At 54.0% G+C, this 22,324-nt stretch overlaps 1 protein-coding gene and 1 pseudogene across 1 annotated transcript; both read left to right on the forward strand.

The window, feature by feature from the left end:
- Positions 1–5,930: 5,930 nt before the first annotated feature.
- Positions 5,931–13,686, forward strand: LOC114080831 (olfactory receptor 2C1-like; annotated as a pseudogene).
- A 7,450-nt stretch (positions 13,687–21,136) lies between these two features.
- On the forward strand, positions 21,137–22,093 carry Or2b11 (olfactory receptor family 2 subfamily B member 11). Its single transcript, XM_027922407.3, has one exon. It carries the CDS (start codon positions 21,137–21,139, stop codon positions 22,091–22,093), a length of 957 nt encoding a protein of 318 aa, XP_027778208.2.
- Positions 22,094–22,324: the final 231 nt, after the last annotated feature.

Below are 22,324 nucleotides of genomic sequence, written 5' to 3' on the forward strand. Positions count from 1 at the left end.
GAGGCCACCTTGAATGGCAGGCCATTGTATCAAAACAGGACCCAATAATTCTTGAGGTGACAGGTGTGATTCTGCCTCTGCAATACATGACCTACAACCCAGCTTGGTATCCTGTGTGTTGGCTTTCCTCATGCAAGATGGAAAGAGGACAGGGCTTTTAGGTCCCTATCCATACCTCCCATGTCTACATGCCTGGTGACAGTGGGCTTATACCTTGGCCACCTACAGCCTCCAGGGCTACAGTTGTCTAAGACAAGGGCTGTGAAGGGGACCCTGCCTGATAGTGCCAATAGCTACTGAGGAAGGCCTCCCCTGAGACAGTAGTAGCAAGTGACACCAGGCAACACAGGACAGTGGACATGGGAGTACAGAAGCATTTTGAAGGACCCCTGTGTGCCTGTGGCTGCTGCCCCACCTGTCGGCCCTCATGGTGGAGTCTGAAAACTCTGCCTGGCTGAAGCTGTGGTGGGGATCCCTAAGTTTGAATCCAACAGTTCAGACACCAGATCCCCAGCCAAGCCACACAAAGGGGTAGGAAAGGGGCAGGGAACCCTCAGAAGTGGCCAGACAAGTGCTAAAGAACCGGGAGACTTTCACAGGCATACTTTGCAAGTGTCGAATGTGAAGAGCAGCTGAGCTTCGGTATCCACAGACCCATTGCTAAATTTCACCCCATGGAGAGACCCAAGGACTGGCGATGACAAACTACACAAATTGTTTAGCAATGGCTGTCACTTAGACTGCCACTCCTGAGCCAAAATTGCAAGGTTACCTCAGGTCTTTTAAAAACATTTTTTCTCCATGCTTTATTATATCAGTGTGAGGTGGCCACCACGCATAGTCCTCTGACTCGCATCCTGCCCAGGTGTTTAGTTGACAGTCATGAAATTGCAAAGGAGCTATGAAAATGTCAAATTCCTTTAGTAGTTTCATTGGCATGAAATAATAAATGTGAACTCATTATGGAAACTTCAGCCTAATGTTCTGAAATTGGGTTGGTGAATGGGACTCGATTCTCTGACCTAAGGTTATGCTCCAACCACACCAACTCATGGAAGACAGACCAGGGCTTTCTAGGCTTTAATGGATAGAAATTAACAACAAAGAGTAGGGGAACTATTTATATTTCAGATATACTGCACATTCTTATTTAGGAATTTTAGACCCCTTTTTCCCCATGCAGGGACCTGCCACTGTGAGACAAAGGCATTGATCTGAAATGTGGGTCCAGGCCACAACACCCACTGAGCTAAGGTGAGACTCTCTCTGGCCACTCCTGTCTCTATGCACTCCCTCCTTCCAATAGCAGCCAAGCCCAGGGCTCAGGTCCCCTTCCGTGCACTCCCTCTTGTCCTGTGCCAGCCAAGCCCAGGTCTCAGGTCCCCTGCTCTCACTCCCTCCTTCCAATAGCAGCCAAGCCCAGGGCTCAGGTCCCCTCTCTGCACTCCCTCCTTCCAATAGCAGCCAAGCCCAGGGCTCAGGTCCCCTGCTCTGCACTCCCTCTTATCCTGTGCCAGCCAAGCTCAGGGCCCAGGTCCCCGCTCTGCACTCCCTCCTGTCCTGTGCCAGCCAAGCTCAGGGCTCAGGTCCCCTGCTCTGCACTCCCTCCTGTCCTGTGCCAGCCAAGCTCAGGGCTCAGGTCCCCTCTCTGCACTCCCTCCTGTCCTGTGACAGCCAAGCCCAGGGCTCAGGTCCCCTGCTGAGTACTCCCTCCTGTCCCCTGCCAGCCAAACCCAGGGCTCAGGTCCCCTGCTCTGCACTCTAACCTGTCCTGTGCCAGCCAAGCCCAGGGCTCAGGTCCCCTCTCTGCACTCCCTCCTGTCCTATGATAGCCAAGCCCAGGGCTCAGGTCCCCTGCTCTGCACTCCCTCCTTCCTATAGCAGCCAAACCCAGGGCTCAGGTCCCCTACTCTGCACTCCCTCCTGTCCTGTGCCAGCCAAGCTCAGGGCCCAAGTCCCCTGCTCTGAACTCCCTCCTGTCCTGTACCATCCAAGCCCAGGGCCCAGGTCCCCTCTCTGCACTCTCTCAGGTCCTGTGGCAGCCAAGCCCAGGTCTCCTGCTCTGCACTTCCTCCTTTCCCATCCTTTTCGTGCTGTAGGGCTGTGGCTGCTGTCATTTGTCACCTTTCCCTCACCAACTTGCACTTACATGCCTACAGAGAGCTCCCTTAGTCTCAGCAGTCTCTAGAGGAAAGCCTGTGATTCTTTTCACAATCGCAGAGAAGCTCTCTCTATGCTGATACAGAAGAACAGAGCTTTCTGTTCAACCTGGCTCCTCTCCTACACAAGAGTGTGGTTTTATGTGTGCCTCTAGTCTCCAGGGGCACCCTGGGTTGGCCCAGCAGGGACTAGGCAAACAAGTAGAACAGAATCATCTTTATATGCCTACGATTCATTGTAGAAATCAGTGTGTTCTATCTTTTTTGAATCAGATGCAGTATCTTTCTCAAAAATGGAGTTCCAAATTAGAAGTCGGTATTGGGAAGCTCCTTACTCTGATGCACACTAACCAATATAAGCCCTAATAGAAGCCACCACAAAGATGATTTCAGTAGAGGATCAGACCTGAGCCTCATTTACACACACACACACACACACACACACACACAAAATTCAAAGTCCTCACCCTTCTTATTCCGGGAAGGTTGAGGACCTGAGGTTCTGAAGCCCTTCTTCTCTCAATTCCAGAGATCAGGGGGAGACTTCTCCAGGAATGAGCAGCCAATTCTGGCCCCTTTAGTTTCTGGGTCTTCCGAAGGCAACTTCAGTGACAACTCTGATAGAAAATCAAACAGAAAAATGACATCTGACCTGAAGAAGAGTTGGTGGAGCTCTCAGCAGCAGAAGGAGGAGGAGAAATCACTTCCTGAGGTAGGAGTCTCACCTTAGCTCAGTGGGTGGTGTGGCCTGAACCCACATTTCAGATCAAAATGCCTTTGTCTCACAGTGGCAGGTCCCTGCATGGGGGGAAAAGGGGCCTCCATGAGGAAGTAGCCTGGGGTGGGGAAGCAGGCTGAGTCCCAGGCACAGCCAGGGACACCATGGCACTGGCTCACCTAGGGGCAGGAAAGGTGGCTTTCATCTCCTGTAGCTGTGGGAAATGAGGCACCTGGGGACCTGAGGAGGCTGGTGTCAGCGTGTTTACAGAGCCAAGCCCGGGGGACCCCAGGGACTATGGTGCTCTCAAGGACCCCCAGGGAGGAAGCACTGAGCTCCCAAATATAAAAAAATTAGCATAAGCCTCACAAATGTAAAAGGAAGCATGCATAGAACCCACAGGCTGAAAACCAAGACCCAGATGGAAAGAACCCCCCAAGATTTCAATCCGCAGAGGCCTCCAGCCTTGGTAGATTCAAGACAACCCAAGCGCCAGCTGTCCCCCACACAGGCTCAACACCATTCTTACCCCAAACCACACCCCTTCCAATTTGTAGCTATAGTCAAGATTATTCTACGTTTTTTAAGGAAAGGAAAATAAACTAGAAAGGCAAATAGTGAGTAACTCTGAAAAGATAAGGAACACAGAGGAGAGAAGCAGCCTACCTGACTCTAAGAGTGTGTACAGAGTCACAGGACTGGAGCAGGGAGGGCAGCAGCCCACAGGCAAAGACTGCTAGGGCCTGGAGCAAGCTTCCCACGTGGGCTGGAGCTCCCAAGAGATTAGGAGCAATTCTGGGGAGAAGACACAGCCTGAGGACAAACGCTGGCGCTGAGGACACCTAGGGCCTCAACATAGGTCTCCTGTGTGACCAAACATTCTGGACCATGAACTTGGGTGCAAATGGACCACACAGCTCAAGGAATTGAATGTGTTGTGGGCTTCAATGCAAACTGTAAAGCTATGTAATTTTAAAAGAAGGAGGTGAGGAAACCTTCAGGACCCAGGAAGAGGCAAAAAATTCTTAGACTTGACTCTCAGCAACCCACAAAAGGAAAGGTTATTAATTGGGCTTAACCCAAATCAAAACTCACCTAGGAAAAGATACCACTAAGAGACTTAAAAGGCAAGCTATAGAATGGAAAAATATTTTCAAACTGTAACAGAGGTTGGGTGTCTAGAATATATGAAGCTCTCTCAAAAATATTCACAGTTTAATCCAATTAGAAAATGATCAAAAGTCAGGAGGAGGTGTCTCACCACAGAAGATACGTCATGTGCTGGGGACACTGGTCATTAGGCAAATGCAAATTCAGATGCAAATGAAACATCGGCACAAACCTATCAAAAAGCTCGAACGAAAAATACAGAAAATAACAAAGGCTGACAAAGAGGTAAACAAACTGGATGATGGATAGTTTTAAGAAAGGGAGAGAATGACGCCCTTAAACTGATACATGGATTTGGCTCTTTCTAGGCACCATGGCACAGGCCTGCAATCCCTGCTACTTGGGAGGCTAAAGCAGGAGGATTGCAAGTATGAGTCCCGCCTCAGGAACTAGGCAGACCCTGTCTCAAAATGAAAAGTAAAAAGGGCTGGAGTGTAGCTCCATAGTGGAGTACTTTCCCAGAATATGTGAGGCTCTGGGTTCCATTCCCAGCACAAAAAATAGAAAGAGAAAAGAATGTGAATGGGGCAGAAGCTATACTGGACTTGAATCATTGCTTTTAAAACCTGACTGAAATGTCCAAGAGATTCCAAAACGAAGTTAAATGGAAAGCCTACAGCAAGCTGGTGCTGCCTCCATGTTTGGGCCCTGCCTTTCCCTCTGGCTATTCTTCGAGTCTTGGCTTCAGCCCAGATGTCACCTGCTCCATGAGTCTTGCCCTGTGCACACTCACTGTGGTCCCCAGTGCCCCTCTGTGCTGTCATCATGGGTTCAGGGCTCCCACCAGAATGGGAAACTGCCTTCTACACCTCCTGGTTTCCCTCACCAGCTACGAGTCCCTTCAACCAGAAAGCAAGCTCAGTGGAGCGAAGACCCCATCTGCAGCCCCCAACCCACAGCACTCTCGCCAGCTTGCAACCTCCCACAGGGTGGGAGACAGACCAGAGACGGATGGAAGACAGAGGAGAGACAGGGATGATGGACAATGGCAGGTGATACAGAGATCAGAGCTGGAGGATAGACACAGAGCGCATGGATGGGTGGATGGATGGATCACAGATGACAGATGATAGACAGATCACGGATGACCCATACAAGATGATGGATCCTGATAGATGGATGACAGATGATGTAGACACAGGAGCTGGAGAGTAGCTACAGGATGGATGGAGGGATAGATAGGCAGACAACACATGATTGACAGAGGAGGGGGACACATGATAGATGACGGAGCTGGATAGAGAGATGACAGATGACATACATATCAGATAGGTGACAGATGACACAAGATGGACAGAGATAGAGAGACAGCTGGCTGAGTGGAAGAATGACTAGCACTCCTCATGGGGACAGAGGCTTGGGTGGAATTCTGTAAAGCACATTGACCGGCTGCTCCTCACTCACACTTATGTGGATTGTATGTAGCGTAAATTTCCATGTGGGGATCTGGAGGGGTTGGCCAGACCCTGTGTGGGGACACCCGTAAGTTTGGCTGGTCTATGTGTGGGGACACCGGGAGGGGCTCACTGATGCCTGTGTGGTGACACCTGCAGGGATCTCTGCCATCTCTACATAGCTGAACCTGACCCAGGCCCATGCTGAGTGGTGGGGCAGAAAGGCCTCTCATGAGTCAAACCCATGTCACCTTTCAGGAAATGGGGCAAGCCGGGAGATCCAGGGATGTGCCTCCATGTGCACTGAGGCCCAGTGGTGACATTGTGACAGCGCTCTCTGTGCTGGGCTTGCACTGGTTCACCAGGAGCCCCCATGGCGAGAACAGCCCTCACAGTCAACAAGGCATTCACAGACCAAGCCAGGCGGTGTCTGCTCTCCCAGGGACTCTGATGGGTGACAGCCACACTGGGAGCCCAGGAGTGAGTGTGATGGCCAGGGTGAGGGAAGCACAGCTCCAGCTAAGGCCCGGCGCAGCCTGCTTCACCAGAGGCCCAGCTGCCCCAGAGACTCTGTCTGGCCTACAGGCCAGGGCTGCCCCAGAGGTCACGGCTGCCCTGGAGGCTGTGGCTTCACCAGAGGCCGTGGCTTCTCCAGAGTCCATGGCTGCCCCAGAGGCTGAGGCTGCTCCAGAGTCCATGGCTGCCCTGGAGTCTGTGGCTTTAACAGAGGCCGTGGCTTCACCAGAGTCCAGAGATACCCCGGATGCTGTGGCTTCCCCAGAGGCTGAGGCTGCTCCAGAGGCTGAGTCTGCTCCAGAGGCCGTGGCTGCCCCAGAGGCGGTGGCTTCACCAGAGGCTGTGGCTTCACCAGAGTCCATGACTGCTCCAGAGGCCGTGGCTTCACCAGAGGACACAGCTGCCATGGAGGTCGTGGCTTCCCCAGAGGCCATGGCTGCCCACGGGCTAGAATTCCCACGGTGCGGGACAGAGATGCTGGGTTCTCACTGGAGCCACGAGCTGCTTCGCCTGTCATGAACAATGACACCTGTCCTCAGTTACCTTACCCTGGACGCGCTCAGCTCATCTCATCCAGAAGCCATGCCGGGCCCAGGAAGTACTTGGGTGGGAGCCTCTGGGGACTTGGAGTGGCTCCCTGTGCTGGACACAGCTCCCTCTGCCTGCTCTGGTAGGGAGCCACACAGAGACAGGAGGTGGCCACAGACTGCTCAGCCCCTGGGGTGAGAGCTTTGCTATGTGAAGAGACTTCCTTCACTTTCAGCCATGCACCCCAGGGGAAGACTGTTCTCAAGATAATGAGAGAGACATGACTCCCACTGGATGCACCTTCCTGCAAACTTGGCCCTTGAACTAATCACCTGCTTGCACGTGGCTCAGACCCCAGAGGAGCCAGACACTAACCCTCAGGAGGCTCAGTGGAACAACAAATGCTCTCTCTTGGTTAAATTCTAGAGTCACCATCACAGGATCCCAGACCCTCTGAAGAGTCACCCAACTCCTGAGCAAGGGCTCTGTGTTTAGGGCGGGCTGTCACTCTGCTCAACTCCTGCTTCTCCCCCTCCAGGTAGGGGAGTCAGGGCAGGGCTGGGCATGAGAGCAGGCCCCCTCCTTTCTCCTGGTGGCTCCACACCACTGCAAGACTCTCACCCAGGACGGGTGGCCGAGGCAGGCAAGGGGACAGAAAAGCCTTCCTAGGCCCTATCTTCCCTCTCAGCACAGCAGCTTGCAACCCAAGAAAAAATCAGGACTGAAAGAGGCGTGCATCTATGGAAGCTGCTGACAGAGGAAAAGGCAGTAGCCTAGACTCCTGAGAGCAGGACAGAAGGGCAAAGAGCCCACGTGGACCCCTCTGCAAGCCCAGAGCACTGGACCAGTGTCACACAGCAGGAGGCAGGCAGGATGCTCAATCTGATTCCAACCAAGTGTGGAACGTCGGGTGGCAAAGAAGCCGCATGAAACGTGGAAGAAATGCCACTTGCAAGTGAGCTGTGAAGGAGCCGGCAACCCCCTACAGGAGGCAAACTGGGCAAGAGCTGAGGGACTCCTGCTGCCACTGTGGAGGACAGGAGGTGCTCTAGTGAGAAGGGCTCCAACTTGCAGGAAGGAAGGAGAAACTTCCAGACAGGGGACGGACATGCTACCCGCCTGGCCTGCTGCCTACACGTGGCCTAGGTGTGTCAGTCATCACAGAGCAGCACAACAACATGCGACATTTTATAGTGATGATGAACGTTAGGACAGCTTCTGGGGAGCTTGCCCAGGATCCACTCCAGCAGTGTTGGGAGGCAGGACGGCTAGTGATGGAAGGACAAGCAAACAGAGCATGAGTGCCACAAAGGGTAGGACTGGGCAGTCTGACCAGGAGAGGGGCTGTGTTGGGCGTGACGGGAGCAGCCTCCCCTGGTGCACAGAGGGGGAAAGAGGAGCCAGCTGGAACTATACCCCCTGAGTGTGCTCACAGCCAACAGCAAGAGGAGGTTGGTGGGACAGGAAACAGAGAGAGGCCACATCAGAGGTGGGCTGGGTGCCACGAGTGGGTGCCCGCAGGTTCCCGGTGCCCTCTAAAGAGATGCAAGGCCGACTGAGCACAGCCTGGCGTGAGGAAGGGACCCACGCTGCTCCACAGCAGGGTCTCCTGGGAGGGATGACAGGCCAACACCGAGGCAGCAGGGGTCCAGAGAGGGTTGGCGCTTCCTGTTTTTCAAGAACCTTCCTTCTGCTGGTCCCCAAAGCTGGTGGCCCAACTTGACCCAGTGGTTGCCCACAGTGTCAAGGCACAATGAAAATTCCTTATAAAATCACATTTGTCTTTCTCTGCCTGGCTTATACCACTTAAAATGGTGGTCCTGGGCTTGTCCATTGCCCCAGGAGAAAGGATCGGCCTCTTGCTGGGCAAGGAGCTTGCCACTCTGCACAGCCCTCAGCCTCCCACCCTCCTGCTGATGGACACGGTCGCCGTCAAACTTGGTGCAGCTTCAGAAGCTCCCCTGCGTGATGTCCTCCCGGCCTATGGCCCTTCAGTGGCTGCTGGTCACTGGCCACTTAACTTTATGAGGAAACTCCATGCCACTCTCCATAACGCCTGTGCTAACTTCCCTACCCACCACTGAGCAGAGGGCACCTGTCCCCCACACCCTGGCCACATTTAAGGGTTGCTTTTTTAGTAGACACTCGGACAGAGAGGGGAGAGAAATGTGCTGATCCTCACATACAGAACGTAAAAGAGCTGACCTTGGAGAAGAGGGCAGGATGGTGGCCGCAGTGCTGCCAGCCGTGGGGGGACACTGGAAGACACTGGACAGGAGTTGTGGATGACAGCCATGGCAGAGGGAAGGCTGAGAGATCTGCACTGGGCTGTTTAGTCATGACAGGGGAGTGGACACTAAGCACCCTCCGCACCAGGAGGAGGTCAGCAGGTGGAACCCGCATCTCCATCAGCCAGACTTCCCCACTCCACCCGCTCCCAGCTCCTCAGAGCCCCACACGGCACCTGAGCAGTACTTATGAATGTGTCCGTCAACCAGAAATTAACAGAAATTCAAAAATATAGTATACTTATTTATCCAAAATTGACCATGCTAAAGTTTAGTTTAGCTTGGTTTGGATACTGTAAGGGAGAATTCCTTTCAGGAGCGGAAGTGCAGCTGCCCAGCTGAACAGCCAGGGCTTCCATGCGGCAGGGGAGCACAAGGGCCAGGACCAGGCACTGACCTTGCCCTACCCACACTGTGTGCTCTGTGCTGCTGTGGTTTCCCTGGCTTGCTGTGCGGTCATTACGTATTAAAGGAAAGTCGTGTGGAGAGTAAAGAAGTCACTTCAACATGCTTCCTCCTGCCAGGCCACCGGCAGCACACTGAGTCTGCACGCCCTGAGGGAGGCATGCCATCTGCTTTCCAGGGCAGGAAGGCAGAGCCCCAGGCTGGAGCTCCCTGTCCCTGTGTCAGGCTGGCCCCACTGCACCCAGATGTGGACTCTGCGCATCAGCACTGTGCTCCTCAGCCACGCAGACATCCCACCGTGCACAGCACCACCCCAGCCAACCCAAAACCTACTGCCCCTGTTGTGGGCAGATTAGAACTCACACCCACCTGCTGCGACCAGCACTCTCTGGATGCCTGCACATGGCTGATGGATTGCTATCCACTGCATCTCCAGCCTGCATCACCGGGGAATGAGCACACAGCCCCAAGATTCTGTTTCCTCTTCTTCTAACGCCACGTATGACCTTGGCTCCTCCAGCTGGTGGTGCGCTTTCTGACTTTCTTGATGCACGGTGCCCACTCCTAGCGGCTGCACCTTGGTGAGGACATGCTGATCTAGAACCTGCACTTCTGAACAGAGGGCAGAGAGCTGGGAATAGGGTACACGTGCAAAATGGCACAGATCCACAGCCAGTCCTGAGAGGGAAAGGACAGTGCCCAGTGGAAGAGCTCAACAGAGGGACAGGGGGCAGCTCTGAGCATGTGCAGGGCAGTGTCCCATATGGGTGAAAAGGCAGAGGAGAGTCTGGAGAGAAGACAGGAGTGCCAGGTCTCAGCCCCCCCAAGAGAGTCCCCAAGCCAGGCAGGAGGAGGGCATGGAGAACAGCTGAGGAGCAGAGGGCCCCAGGCACTGCACATAGGGCAACACCAAGCAGCCCCAGGAGATGACAGCCCACAGAGGACGACACAGGATGTCCCCAGAGGCACACAGGTCATACACAGAGAACCAAGCCCAGGCAGGAAACGAGAGCAGACAGAGGGAAGTGACTGGTCCATGCAGGGGACCCTCAGGACAGCGCATGGAAACCTCTCCTCAGAAGTGCAGCAGAGCAGTTGGAGGGGCAGGAGGCTCAGAGTGCAGACAGAAGGAAGGGACATCAAGGACACAGGTCCTACAGGGGCAGGAGGCTCAGAGTGCAGAGTGAAGGAACGGATGTCAAGGACACAGGTCCTGCAGGGGCAGGAGACTCAGAGTGCAGAGAGAAGGAGGGGACGTCAAGGACACTGGTCCTGCAGGGGCAGGAGGCTCAGAGTGCAGAGAGAAGGAGGGGATGTCAAGGACACAGGTCCTGCAGGGGCAGGAGACTCAGAGTGCAGGGAGAAGGAGGGGACGTCAAGGACACTGGTCCTGCAGGGGCAGGAGGCTCAGAGTGCAGAGAGAAGGAGGGGATGTCAAGGACACAGGTCCTGCAGGGGCAGGAGACTCAGAGTGCAGGGAGAAGGAGGGGACGTCAAGGACACTGGTCCTGCAGGGGCAGGAGGCTCAGAGTGCAGAGAGAAGGAAGGGATGTCAAGGACACTGGTCCTGCAGGGGCCCACAGGTCACAAGCCCCACAGGACCAGAGGACAGCAAAGTGGAAAATGAGCAGGCCATAACTAAGGAGACCCAACACACCACCAGCCACACCTCCAGGCACAGTAACACCTGGACGTGGAGGCTCACTGCTGACCACTGCCCAGCGGCCAGTGAGGAAAGGACACAGTCTTCTCAGAGGCTCCAGAGAGGAAACATTCTTCTCCTCCCAAAAGGCCAGCTGCACCTAGACATGAATACCAGGTGAAGAGCAGCACAGACAGCAAACCAGGCCCTGCGGCACCACTGACGCAGCAACTCAGACACTGACAGGGCCTGGACATGGAGGTCAGGCAGGCTGGCCACCAGGACACAGCGTGCTGCAGTGCACAAAGGCCAGCCAAGTTGGTGCATGAAGAGAAGAGGAAGCAGAATAAATAATATGAGGTTTTCTAATTTGATGCAGGTAAAACATTTGACAAAATTCAACTTTCTTTTAATGAAAAAAATCACAAATGTAGGAATAGAAACTATGTCAACTTAATAACAAACACACATAAAACCCATGGTAAATCTGAAATGATAGAATAAACAGTGCCCTGAAACTTAATTACCAGCCAGATGGTAAAAAGCTTATCTCAAAACTCAGCAAAGGCTTCAAATACACATTCTCCAAAGAAGACGTGCAATGGCCAACGTGTGAGGGAGCATATGCAGACATCACCACCAGGAAAGGACAGGGGACCCAGGTGAGGTTCAGCTCCACACCCATCGGGCAGCCAATCCAGCCTGGGTCCAGCTCATGGAGGATATGCAGACCCAGTGGTCGCGTCCACTGCGGTGGAAATGCAGTGACATGGGCGCTAGCCAGACAGCCTCTTCCCCGGATTCCTCAGGTCCCCTGACTCCCAGGTCCACATTGTCCTTGCTGACTGCACACCAAAGGCTGAAGCAGGTCAGAGAGCACCCCACACCATACACTGGGCAGCTCTGTTCACAGCAACAAAACGTGCCGGCGACTTCTGGGTCAGCAGCAGGTGACACACCAGCAGGTATGTACATGTACTATGTGGCCTTAAAAGGTAGGAAATCGCAACCAGCACTGCAGTGTGCACTTCTGGGCGTTCTGTAAAGGAAATGAGCTAATCGTGAAACTAAAAATGTGGAATGATCATGTTAGCTGAGGCAGTCAGAGTGGTCAGAATCACATGCAGGCAATGAAGCTGGGGGCTGCCAGGTTTGGAGGAAGCAAGGAAGAGACATCAGGCAGGTGCAGGTGGAGTTTGTGAGTTGGAGGATCCTGTTGTGGGAGGCGGGAGGGTTGCACCACACGATGGTGTGCCTGAAACCACAGGGCACACACTAGGAACAGGTAAGGTGGAAAACTTTATCTGTATTTACCATAATGAAACAGTGGGGCAAAAAAAAAAAAAAGAAGAGAGGCTTGCTGTGAATGAGCTGCAGCCATCTACTCCCAGCGAAGAACACAGCACCAGGCAGCTGCAGGGCAGCTGGTCACCAGCCCTCCTCCTGAGCCAGGGCCCTCCCGGACTCTAGGGAATGACACAGCAGGCACTGTCCCCCGAGAGCTTTTCCTGGAAGAGATGTGCATGCCAAGTCCTGAAGCCCCTTCCCCTCTGGACAGCAGCAAGGCTTTGGAATGGATTGAGAGAGAAACTTAGTAATAGAAAAAAAGAGTAGGAATAACAAGAATAAGTGCACAGGTGAGGCCACGGGGCTCCGCATGGACCGCCACATGAAGTCTGCCTGTGATGCGACAGGTCGCCCTCCTGAAGTGTCACCAGCAAAGGCAGAGATTGACAGAGCAGACTCACACAGGGAGGGCTTCTCCAAAAACTAACGGGACCACCCACCACCATGGTGAAGGCCTCAGAGTGTTACCATGGAGACAGTGAAATGAAAATGCCCTGCTCAAAAAAATCTCACCTCTCTCTGTCTGCATCCAGGGGAGAGCCAGAGCCATGGGAGGAGAAAGCGTGAGCTCCCCGGCAGCATCATCCTGCTGGGCTTCTCAGGTACCAAGCTGGAGCGCCCCCTCTGCACAGAGATGCTGGTCTCCCACATCCTCAAGCTCACAGGCAACGGCCCCACCATCTCTCTCTCCCTGCTGGAGACCAGACTCCAGATGCCCACGTACCTCCTCCTGGACAAGCTGTCTGTGCTGGACCTCTGTGTCACCTGCACCATCGTGCCACAGATGCTGGCCAACCTCTGGGGGACAAGAAGACGATTACCACCTGTGGCTGCATCACACAGTCCTACCTCTTCCATTGGACAAACTGCAAGAAAGTGCCCTGCTGATGAAGATGGCCTTTGACCTCTACATGGCAATCTGCCAGCCCCTCCAGTACCCACTCATCATGTGCCCGTGGGTGTGTGGGAAGCTAGCCGCCACAACCTGGTCCAACAGCCTGGGCAACTCTGTGCTCCAAGCCACATTCAGCCTCCAGCTTCCCTTATGTGGGCATCACACCCTGGACCACTTCTTCTTCAAGTTGCCGGCCCTGATCAAGCTGGCGTGTGTGACACCAGGGCAAGCGACCTGGCCCTGACCTTGGGAGCCGTCCCTTTTGGCATAGTGGCTCCACTGCTTGTGCTCATCTCCTGCACATGCATTGCTAGGGCCCAGGGCAACACAAGGCACTGGCAATTGCAGCACCCACCTGCTGGTCGTCCTCTTGTAATTTGGGCCAGGAATCCTCATATACCTCCAGCCCCTGCCAATAGCACCCAGGCCAAGTTCATGTCCCTCGGTGTGGTCCCCCACTGCCCAACCCCCTGCTCTAACCCTGAGAAGAAGGATATGAAGGCAGCCTGGAGTGGGGGGCTGCATCCCAGGGCTGGATCAGGTCCCAAGGAGCAGTGTTCTCCACCTGTCTCCTGGAGCAACGGCTCGCACACACCATGGCACTGCCCAAGCAAGTCTCTGTGACCACAGAGGAAGGGCTCCCTTCCCCCACGTCAACCACCCAGTTACAGGAGGACTCTTCAGACTCAAAAATCACTAAGCACCATTGTGTCAACCTTGGCTCTTCACCAGCGTGACTGTCCAGAGCCAGAAGGACCAACATTGTCCCCACCCCCATGGAGTAGAAAGTACCACCTTGGAACCCTTTCCCACAACCACTCCCCTTGCCCAGGTGCCTTCCAACAAAGTTTGCTGACACCTCAAATATGAACCATTTATGGTGAAAACTTTCAAAGTCCTTTCTTTGAAATATAATCCCACATCATCATAACACACGATGCTAGCCTCCACAGCCACCAACTGTATCACAGCACTGCAGAGCTGCCCACTCTCGCCTACCTGTGATGATCTGCCTTTCCCCATTCGTCCCTCCCTCCCACTCTGCTCATCCTCTGATCACAAACCACATTCCACTCACATCTACTGTAAGATCAACCTGTTCAGATTCCACACAAGTGAGATCTGTGATACTTGTCTTTCTGTTCCTGGCTTATTTTACTTAACATATTAAAGATGCATGGCTTTCAAAAGTCCACATATTATTCAGTATTCATGACACATTTTTTAAAAAATGAGCAGTAGACATTATTCCCTGCTGTAATTTTGATGTGAGGTATGCCTCCAAGAGCTCAAATGTGAAAAAATGCAAGAATATTCAGAGGTGAAATGATTATCTTATGGGAGGTGTAACCTCACTAGTAGGTTGATCTACTTAATGGATTAACTGGTGGTAACTGTAGGCAGGTAACCTCTCCTGTCTCTCAGCATCTCATGAGCTTCCTTTCCTAACAGACTTCTTCATCCCACACTTTATCAAACCTTTGCTTCATTAATGCCCTCACCATCCATCTTTGGTCACTTAGGGGACATGATCCTTTCAACCTCACCATGACAAAAGTCACTTTGTGTTCCTCAATGAATGTGTGAGGAATATCCAGCACCTCTTTATAATTCTTGACTGCGTAGGATCATCACCTGCCTCTGCCTACTTTCTGTTTTACTGGCAATTTTAAAGATCAGAGCCAGCCGGCCCCTTGCACGTGGATTAATATGAATCCTGCATGCCCACAACCCCTGTGGCACAGAGCCCTGGTGGGGCACAGATCTGACTGAAAGGCTGCTGCTCATGGTGCCCTGCAGGTGTGCTGCACACACGGCCTGTGCAGGGGGGCGATGGGGACCCCTATTTTGGTAGACGCCCACTCTTTGATCCTTCCCAACAACCTTGAAGCAAGGAGTTTCCTTCTGCCTCTTTAGTCTCCACCATAATGTCCTTTGAGAGTAGATCTTGTCCCCCACTGGACACAGCCTCTGCTTCTGGCAGCACCGTCCTCTTGCCACAGGCCTGAGCAGGATGGTGTCTTTGTGTATAGTTGGTTTAGTATTAGGAACAGAAAATCTAGAGCAAGGCTTCCAACAGTCCTCTGTGAAATGCTGGCTTTTGGGGGTGGGTTTGGGGCTGAAGGGTCAGGTGGGAGATACAGATGTGCAGCAGCTCAGCACTGACCCGGGGGATTGTGTGCAGCGATGCGACACTAGGGACCAAGGGTGTGGACTGCAAGGCTGTGCTTTCCCATGTCACGGGCAGGTATCTGTGTAGACTGTGTAGATGAACTGATCTCTGATAGACACATGGCACATACACATGTCAAACTGAGGGTCACTGCAGGACACCTTGGCATCAGATGGTTCCTGGGGGACATCTCGCAGCAGCCCTGTCCTGATGCTTACTTCCCAGGGCTTCCCACAGATGCTTAACAAGCTCTCTCTTCCCCATGTTTAGGCCAGACTCCATGCAATTCACCCCTAGTGGTGACTGCTCTGCTGCTTTCCTCATGCAGGTCCCTGGGCTCCCAGGGAGGCACATCTCAGCACAGCAGCAGGTGGAGACTGAGACCCGCCTTCCACAGCAAGTGAGTGAGTCCCTGCAGCCTCCGCAGACACTCCTCTCGCAGCCTTCGGGCATCTCAGAATGAGTAGGACAGAACTGAAGCTGTCCGGCCTTGTCCCTGAATGCTGGGAAAATGTCATCTGGAAGAAGGAGGGACATGGGCACAACTCCTGGCCATTGTGCCCCAAGTGTCTGGAATGTCCCCCAAAGACAGATGGAAAGAGCAGGAGGCTGAAGAGGTGAGCAGTCGTCCCTACAGTGCACACTCACAGAAACCCCCAAGGATACCCTCTGCCTCGCTCCCCGCAGACCCTCCACACAGCCAGCCAGGGAAGAGCCCAGGCGTCCTCCACGGGTGAGCAGATGTGGACCTGGCAGTAAGGCCAAAACGAGGACACACAGGGGACCCTCGGCCCTCAAGAGGGACGCCATTCTGCTGTTCACACAGCCTGGGTGGCTTGTGGGGCCTGTGCTGAGCAATCAGCCAGACAGGAAGAAAAGCACTGAGTGATCTCACTCATGGGACCTGAAGAAAAGAAAAGGCTCTGAGGAAGTGAGGAGGGAGGGGAAAGGGCACGGGTGCAGGTGCCCAGGAGGAGCCACACCAGGGCCAGGGCTCTCCACGGGGCTATGCGCAGGGCAGGCAGCAGTGACTGCAGCACTCTCACCACAGGACAGCAGGTGGCTGAGTCAATGGACATGCAGCTTGTTCTGCAGTGGAAACCATTGTACCACATACAGAAAATACGGCATCACATTGTGACTCAAATACACATAATAAAGTTTATCCTAAAATGGAATAAGCCTTCCTAAAGCCCTTCCCTTCACTGTGTTGAGCTAAAATGTTTTAATTTCATTCCCTATTGAACTTGAACCTTTTCTCCCCTTGTAACCAATGAAACGGGTAGCTGGGACTGCGTACAGTGATCAGAAGAGAAATCTCCACATGTACCTGTGGCAGTCACTGTTCTAAGAGCTTGGCCACCCTTGCGTCTCACCCTTGTAACAGATTCTGGAGGGCGGTCCTAGTACTTCTCATATCTGCAGATGACACAGTGAGACACAGAGAAGGGAGGTAATCTGCCCAAAGACACACAGATAAAGAGTGGTTAACTCTGCTTTGGGCACTGGGGTCTCAGGCTCCAAAGGCCAACGCTGCTGGCTGCACTCTGATTTTGCAGTCTCCCTCCCAACCCTGAAGAGTCAAAACCCACTGCTCACCACCGGCTGCTCTTCCAAGGCCCCAAGCCAACACAGAGCCTCGACTGGCAGCCAGCCCTTGACACCAATCAACAGACCTCAGGGACAGCCTCCTGCCTGGGGAGAAGAGGCACCACTGGCTGTCTGGGGACAAGGAGCCCAGCCTCCCTCAGGAGTGGAGATGGCAAACCTGACTGAGGCACGCTCACACAACAGGGACCGGTACTTTGCCCCTGGATGCCACATCCTCGGGAGTAACCTGGGAGCAAGGCTGGGCCACCTTGAGCCCACTCCAACCTGCTGCCTAAGAGATTGCAGGAGGCCCCGCACCTCCAGAAAGCCTGCTGACAGGGAGCAGGTGCTGCTGAGGCTGAATCCCCTCTCCACTTGGACCGAGGGCCAGGTCAGTGAGAGCAAAGTCCAGGGCCTCCTCAGGGCATGGGCTGGATTGTCCTGAATGTGCAGGGCATTTCCAGTGACAGTCGCCTTGCACGCCCCCACACTGAGACCTCTTGGGCTGCAACAGAGCCAGCATCTTTGACCTCGTCCTCTACAGATGCCAGGGAACCATGGGGTGCATGGCTGGCCCTCAGCTCAGACACACTGCCCTGCACAATGCACTAGAGGCTGGCAGGGTGACAGCATGGACACTCATATCCTGTCTCTGCTGGATGCCACCAGGGCCCGGGCCAGAGGGCAGGAAGTCAGTGAAGGATGGTCATGTACCAGGCAGCTGATTCAACTATGTGGACACCACCTGGATGGGGGGAGGCCACCCGCAGCACATGGGGACCTGAGCCCTCCCCACAGCTTCATCCTGCTCCAGCAGTGCCATCACAAGGAAGGGGGACAGAGCAAGGAAGCCAGGGTTTCCCCAGAAAAGCAGCTGCAGGCTGGATCTCACGGCAAACCCAAGCAGCCCAGGGGCACAGTGAGGGAGCTGGGCTGGTCCCTGACTCAGCGAGGGCAGCAGGAGCTTCCTCTGATGTCCCCGTCCCACAGGACCAGGGCTCACCACAGCAGTGCTGACGGGTCTGCACAGACCACTGCACAACAGCGGTAGGGACTGGCACACCACTGCAAGCCACCGGACACCTCTGGGGGAGGGCAACAGGAGCCACAAACTAACAGGGAACTGGCTGGGGCTGGGAGCCAGGTTGGAAGTGGGATGACCCAGTCCACGGTGTCAGGAAGTCATGTGGAGGACATGGAAATGAGAGCTGGAGACACGGGTCCGGGAGGACTTGCCTGAGCAGGATTGAGTCAGGCTGGGAGATGGCTGTTCGTCCAGCAAGAGAGGCTGTGCCTCAGCGGATCTGTGTTTGGTCAGAGAGAAGGCAGAGAAGGCCAACGGGGTCAGAGGCTCCTCCTGCAGAGCTCCAAGTCAAAAGAGATGGACATCCAGGCATCCCATGCAGGACACAAAGGGCCAAGACTGACCAGTGTCCAGCTGTGAGATCAAGAAACTGTGGGGGTGGTGTGCACATGTGCCCAAATAGGGAACACGTGAGTGCAGGCACCCAGGTGCTATGTCTGCGCACCCATGTGTGGTGTGTATGCATGTTCCCATCCTGCGTGTGTCTCTGTGTGTACACCCAGGAGAGGTGTGAGTGTGTATGTGTATGTATGCAAACATGCCCGGGTAGGATATGCATGTGTCTGTGAGCTCAAATAAGGTGTTGTGTATGTATGTGTGTGCGCCCAGGTAGGGGTGTGTCTGTGTGTGTGTACACACGCGTCCCCAGGTCGGGTGTGTGTGTGTTTGCGTGCCCCCCCAGGAAGGGGTGGGGGGCACACTGAACCTCCTTTGTTAGAGTCATACCAACCAAAACTACAAAGCACATCATCTTAGCCACTTAGAATGGCTATGATCAAAAAGGGAAGAAGTTCTTGTTGGGTTAGGGTTCTTGTTAGCTCTACCTGTGGACAGAAGACCAGGGTTGGGGAGGAATTGGAGAAGGACCACCTCCCACCCTGCTGGTGGGGCATAATTCATGTGGCCACGGTGGGGAAAAGCCAGGTCACTCAAAAAACTGAAAGAGATCTACCTTGGTCCAGCATGGCCCTGGGCATGTGCCCAAAGGCAAGGAATCTTATGCAGGAGGTATCCCCATGTCCGTCCTGTTCACTGTGCATGACTCCCAACAGCCAGGAGCCCGGATGTCCATCGACGAGTAATGAAGGAAACGCAAGAGGGTATCCTTCAGCCACAAAGAATGAAATCCTGTTCAACCATGTACAGCCAGAGCATTGAGAAGTTGTACTCCATTTGTGTACAATGTGTCAAATGCATGCTACTGTCAGGTATAAGTAATTAGAACAAATTTTAAAGTTTTAAAAAGAAGAAAAAACATCAAATTCCTGTTCATAGCAAAATGGGTGGAACTGGGGGGTGCTGTTAGGTGAAACCAGCCAGGCACAGAAGATGGGCAATGTCCTCTCCCTGAGGATGAAGAGTGGGCCTGAACAGAAGACCCATTACTAGGGGTGGGGAAGGAAGTGGGGAGTATGGGAAAAGGGCACTGGATGTCACCCCTGCCACTTCTGCAAGCATGGTACCCTCATTGGTGCTAATAAACACATGAAAATCCCCTCCTGGTTTGGTGGCCCCAAAGATGCTGAGAAAGGGGCTGCCCCTGGCCAGAGCTGCCCAACCAGGGAAGACCCAGCAGGCCCATGCCCCACCAGGAACACAGAGGCCCATTTGAGGCGCAGCTTCTCTCTCTGAGCCAGAAATTGCAGCACTGGAGCAGGATGAGGAGGAAATGTGCAGTGCAGGGGAAGCCATTCTGATTCGCTCCAGCACAGCTTCCCAGGATGGAAGGAAAGAGGCACCTTGGAGCTCCAAGTGAGAAACAGAGAACAAGGCCTCTTGGAAGGAGATCAGTCCTGGAGAAGCACCTGCCCTGGACTGGCCAGGCACTGGCCAGGCAGTGGACTGGTGCACAGACACAGCAGGCAGCTAACACAGCAGCCACAGCAGGAGGCCAGACCCAGGAGGGCAAAGCAGGAACTGGGCAAGGAGGGCAACACTGAGAAGGGGAAGCTCTACCTGTGGACAGAAGACCAGGGGAAAGGCAGAAATGCACCAGTCGAGCCTTCTCAGATTTTCTTTATTGTACCGTTTGTACAAGAGACTTTACATAAAGAACTGAACCCAACACAGAGGACATTTTCTTTTCCTGTGTCTTCATGTCTCCTGTGAGCATGCTGGGGATAGAACCGGGGGCTCACACAGACTAAGCTCTTGTGCTAACCCTGAGCTGTACTGTACCCCTTTACTCCCCCAAGTTTTTGCCCTGTTCATGGTGACTTCAGAAAAGCCACTCTCCCATCATGGAAATGTCATACGCTAGCTTTCTTTTCCATAACTGAAAATTAATCCTCCCTAAATTACCTTCATGGAGGGTTTGACTTCTTTCCACTCTCAGCATGGAGCAATAGCAAGCCCATCATGAACTTGAAGGCACAGTGCTTGGGAGAGGATAGGAGCTGGGGACAAAGGCCCTGAGTGGGAAAGCCCATGCATAGCACATGGCAGCCCAGGTGCCCCCAAACAGCAAGGTCATCCAGAAGCCTCACTGCTTCCTTCCTGAGACAGGACAGTAGACCGGCAAAGAAGTCACATGTGGAGTGTGAGCTTGGAGGCAGGCTGATCTTCCACTGAACACCTCCAAAGCTGGTCTTCACAGGTTCCTGTGCTCAACACTCTGTGCTTGGGGGCCTCTCAGGGGTCATGACAAACCTGGAGCTGAAGTGACAGGTCTCAGCTGCTCCACTCCAGGTACCCGTGCAGTCTGGCACTGCCAAAGCGAGTGAGCTATAGGGAGGGGAGAGTGCTGTGCCCCAGAGAGGCATGGGCACCTCCTGCAGCCAGAGTTGAGCCCCCAGAGTCCCCAGCTGTTTATGAAGCCCATCTTGCTTAATCACCTTCCTCCTCTCTCCCACCACCACCTCCAAAGACAAAGTGATAAAGCCTGAGATTGGACAATTCCCCTGAGTATGTCTGCAAAGAACTGAAGCAGTCCAACTCAAATAAACCTGTCATGTGTGTGTCCACTCACCCCAGTCCCTTGGCCACCTGAGGCTCTACTCCCCATCTTAGCAGATGCAGACACTGACGTTGGATACACGAGGGGGCGTGGGTAAGGTCACAGAGAAGGAGGGGAAGTGAAGACACAGGTGCAGTGGTCTGACTCCCCCAGTCCCAGTGTCTGCAGAGGTCAGAAAGGTCAGACAGGTGTACAAAGATGATTGCCTTCTGACAGGACTCATTCATTCCCACTCTCTTGTATCATCACAGGTGCCACAAGATGCCTCACCATGAGAAGTGACAACCAGAGCTTCCTGTGGGATCCTCCAAAGTACTTCATCCTTCTGGGCGTCTCTGACAGACCATGGCTAGAACTTCCTCTCTTCGTGGTCCTCCTGGTGTCCTACATTCTGGCCATGCTGGGAAACATTTCCATCATCCTGGTGTCACGGCTGGATGCCCAGCTGCACAGCCCCATGTACATCTTCCTCAGCCACCTGTCCTTCCTGGACCTGTGCTACACGACCACCACGGTCCCCCAGATACTGGCCAACATGGGCAGCTCCAGGAAGACCATCAGCTATGGTGGCTGCACCGTGCAGTATGCCATTTTCCACTGGCTGGGGTGCACCGAGTGCATCGTCCTGGCTGCCATGGCCCTGGACCGTTACGTGGCCATCTGTGAGCCCCTGCGGTATGCCATTATCATGCACCGCCCTCTCTGCCAGCAGCTTGTGGCTGTGGCCTGGCTCAGTGGCTTTGGCAACTCCCTCGTTCAAGTGGTCCTGACAGTCCAGCTGCCCTTCTGCGGGAGGCAGGTGCTGAACAACTTCTTCTGCGAGGTGCCAGCTATGATCAAGCTGTCATGTGCAGACACTGCTGTGAATGACACCACGCTGGCCGTTCTGGTGGCCTTCTTTGTGCTGGTCCCCCTGGCTGTCATCCTCCTCTCCTATGGCTTCATTGCCCGGGCTGTGGTAAGGATCCAGACCTCTATGGGACGGCACAAGGCCTTTGGGACCTGTTCCTCCCACCTGGTGGTGGTCTCCCTCTTCTACCTGCCTGCCATCTACATGTATCTGCAGCCCCCCTCCAGCTACTCCCAAGAGCAGGGCAAGTTCATCTCCCTCTTCTACTCCATAATCACACCCACCCTCAATCCCTTCATCTACACCCTGAGGAATAAGGACGTGAAGGGAGCTCTCAGGAGACTCCTGGCCAGGGCCTGGAAGCCCTGCAGAAGATGAAGATCCTCGTCATGGCCATCTCCATCGCCTGGACAGCAGCAGGCAAGTGAGTCACGTGCAGAGTGCCTTCCCCCAAGGGACTGAAAATGCACAGTGGGTAGATACTGTGAGATCCACCGCCTCAACATCCCCACCACAAGACGACACACCTCCCTGTGGTCCCACATCTACTGATGAAGTCACTCACAAGTGTGTAATTCCAAGAAACCAGGTGCTTTTGAGAAAGGTTTC

Source organism: Marmota flaviventris, chromosome 5 (genome assembly GCF_047511675.1).
Source record: "Marmota flaviventris isolate mMarFla1 chromosome 5, mMarFla1.hap1, whole genome shotgun sequence".
Taxonomy (NCBI): Eukaryota; Metazoa; Chordata; class Mammalia; order Rodentia; family Sciuridae; genus Marmota; species Marmota flaviventris.

Bases quoted from the DNA above. Each gene is read 5' to 3' on its own strand.
- Or2b11 (XM_027922407.3), top strand. From the start codon at position 21,137: ATGAGAAGTGACAACCAGAGCTTCCTGTGGGATCCTCCAAAGTACTTC.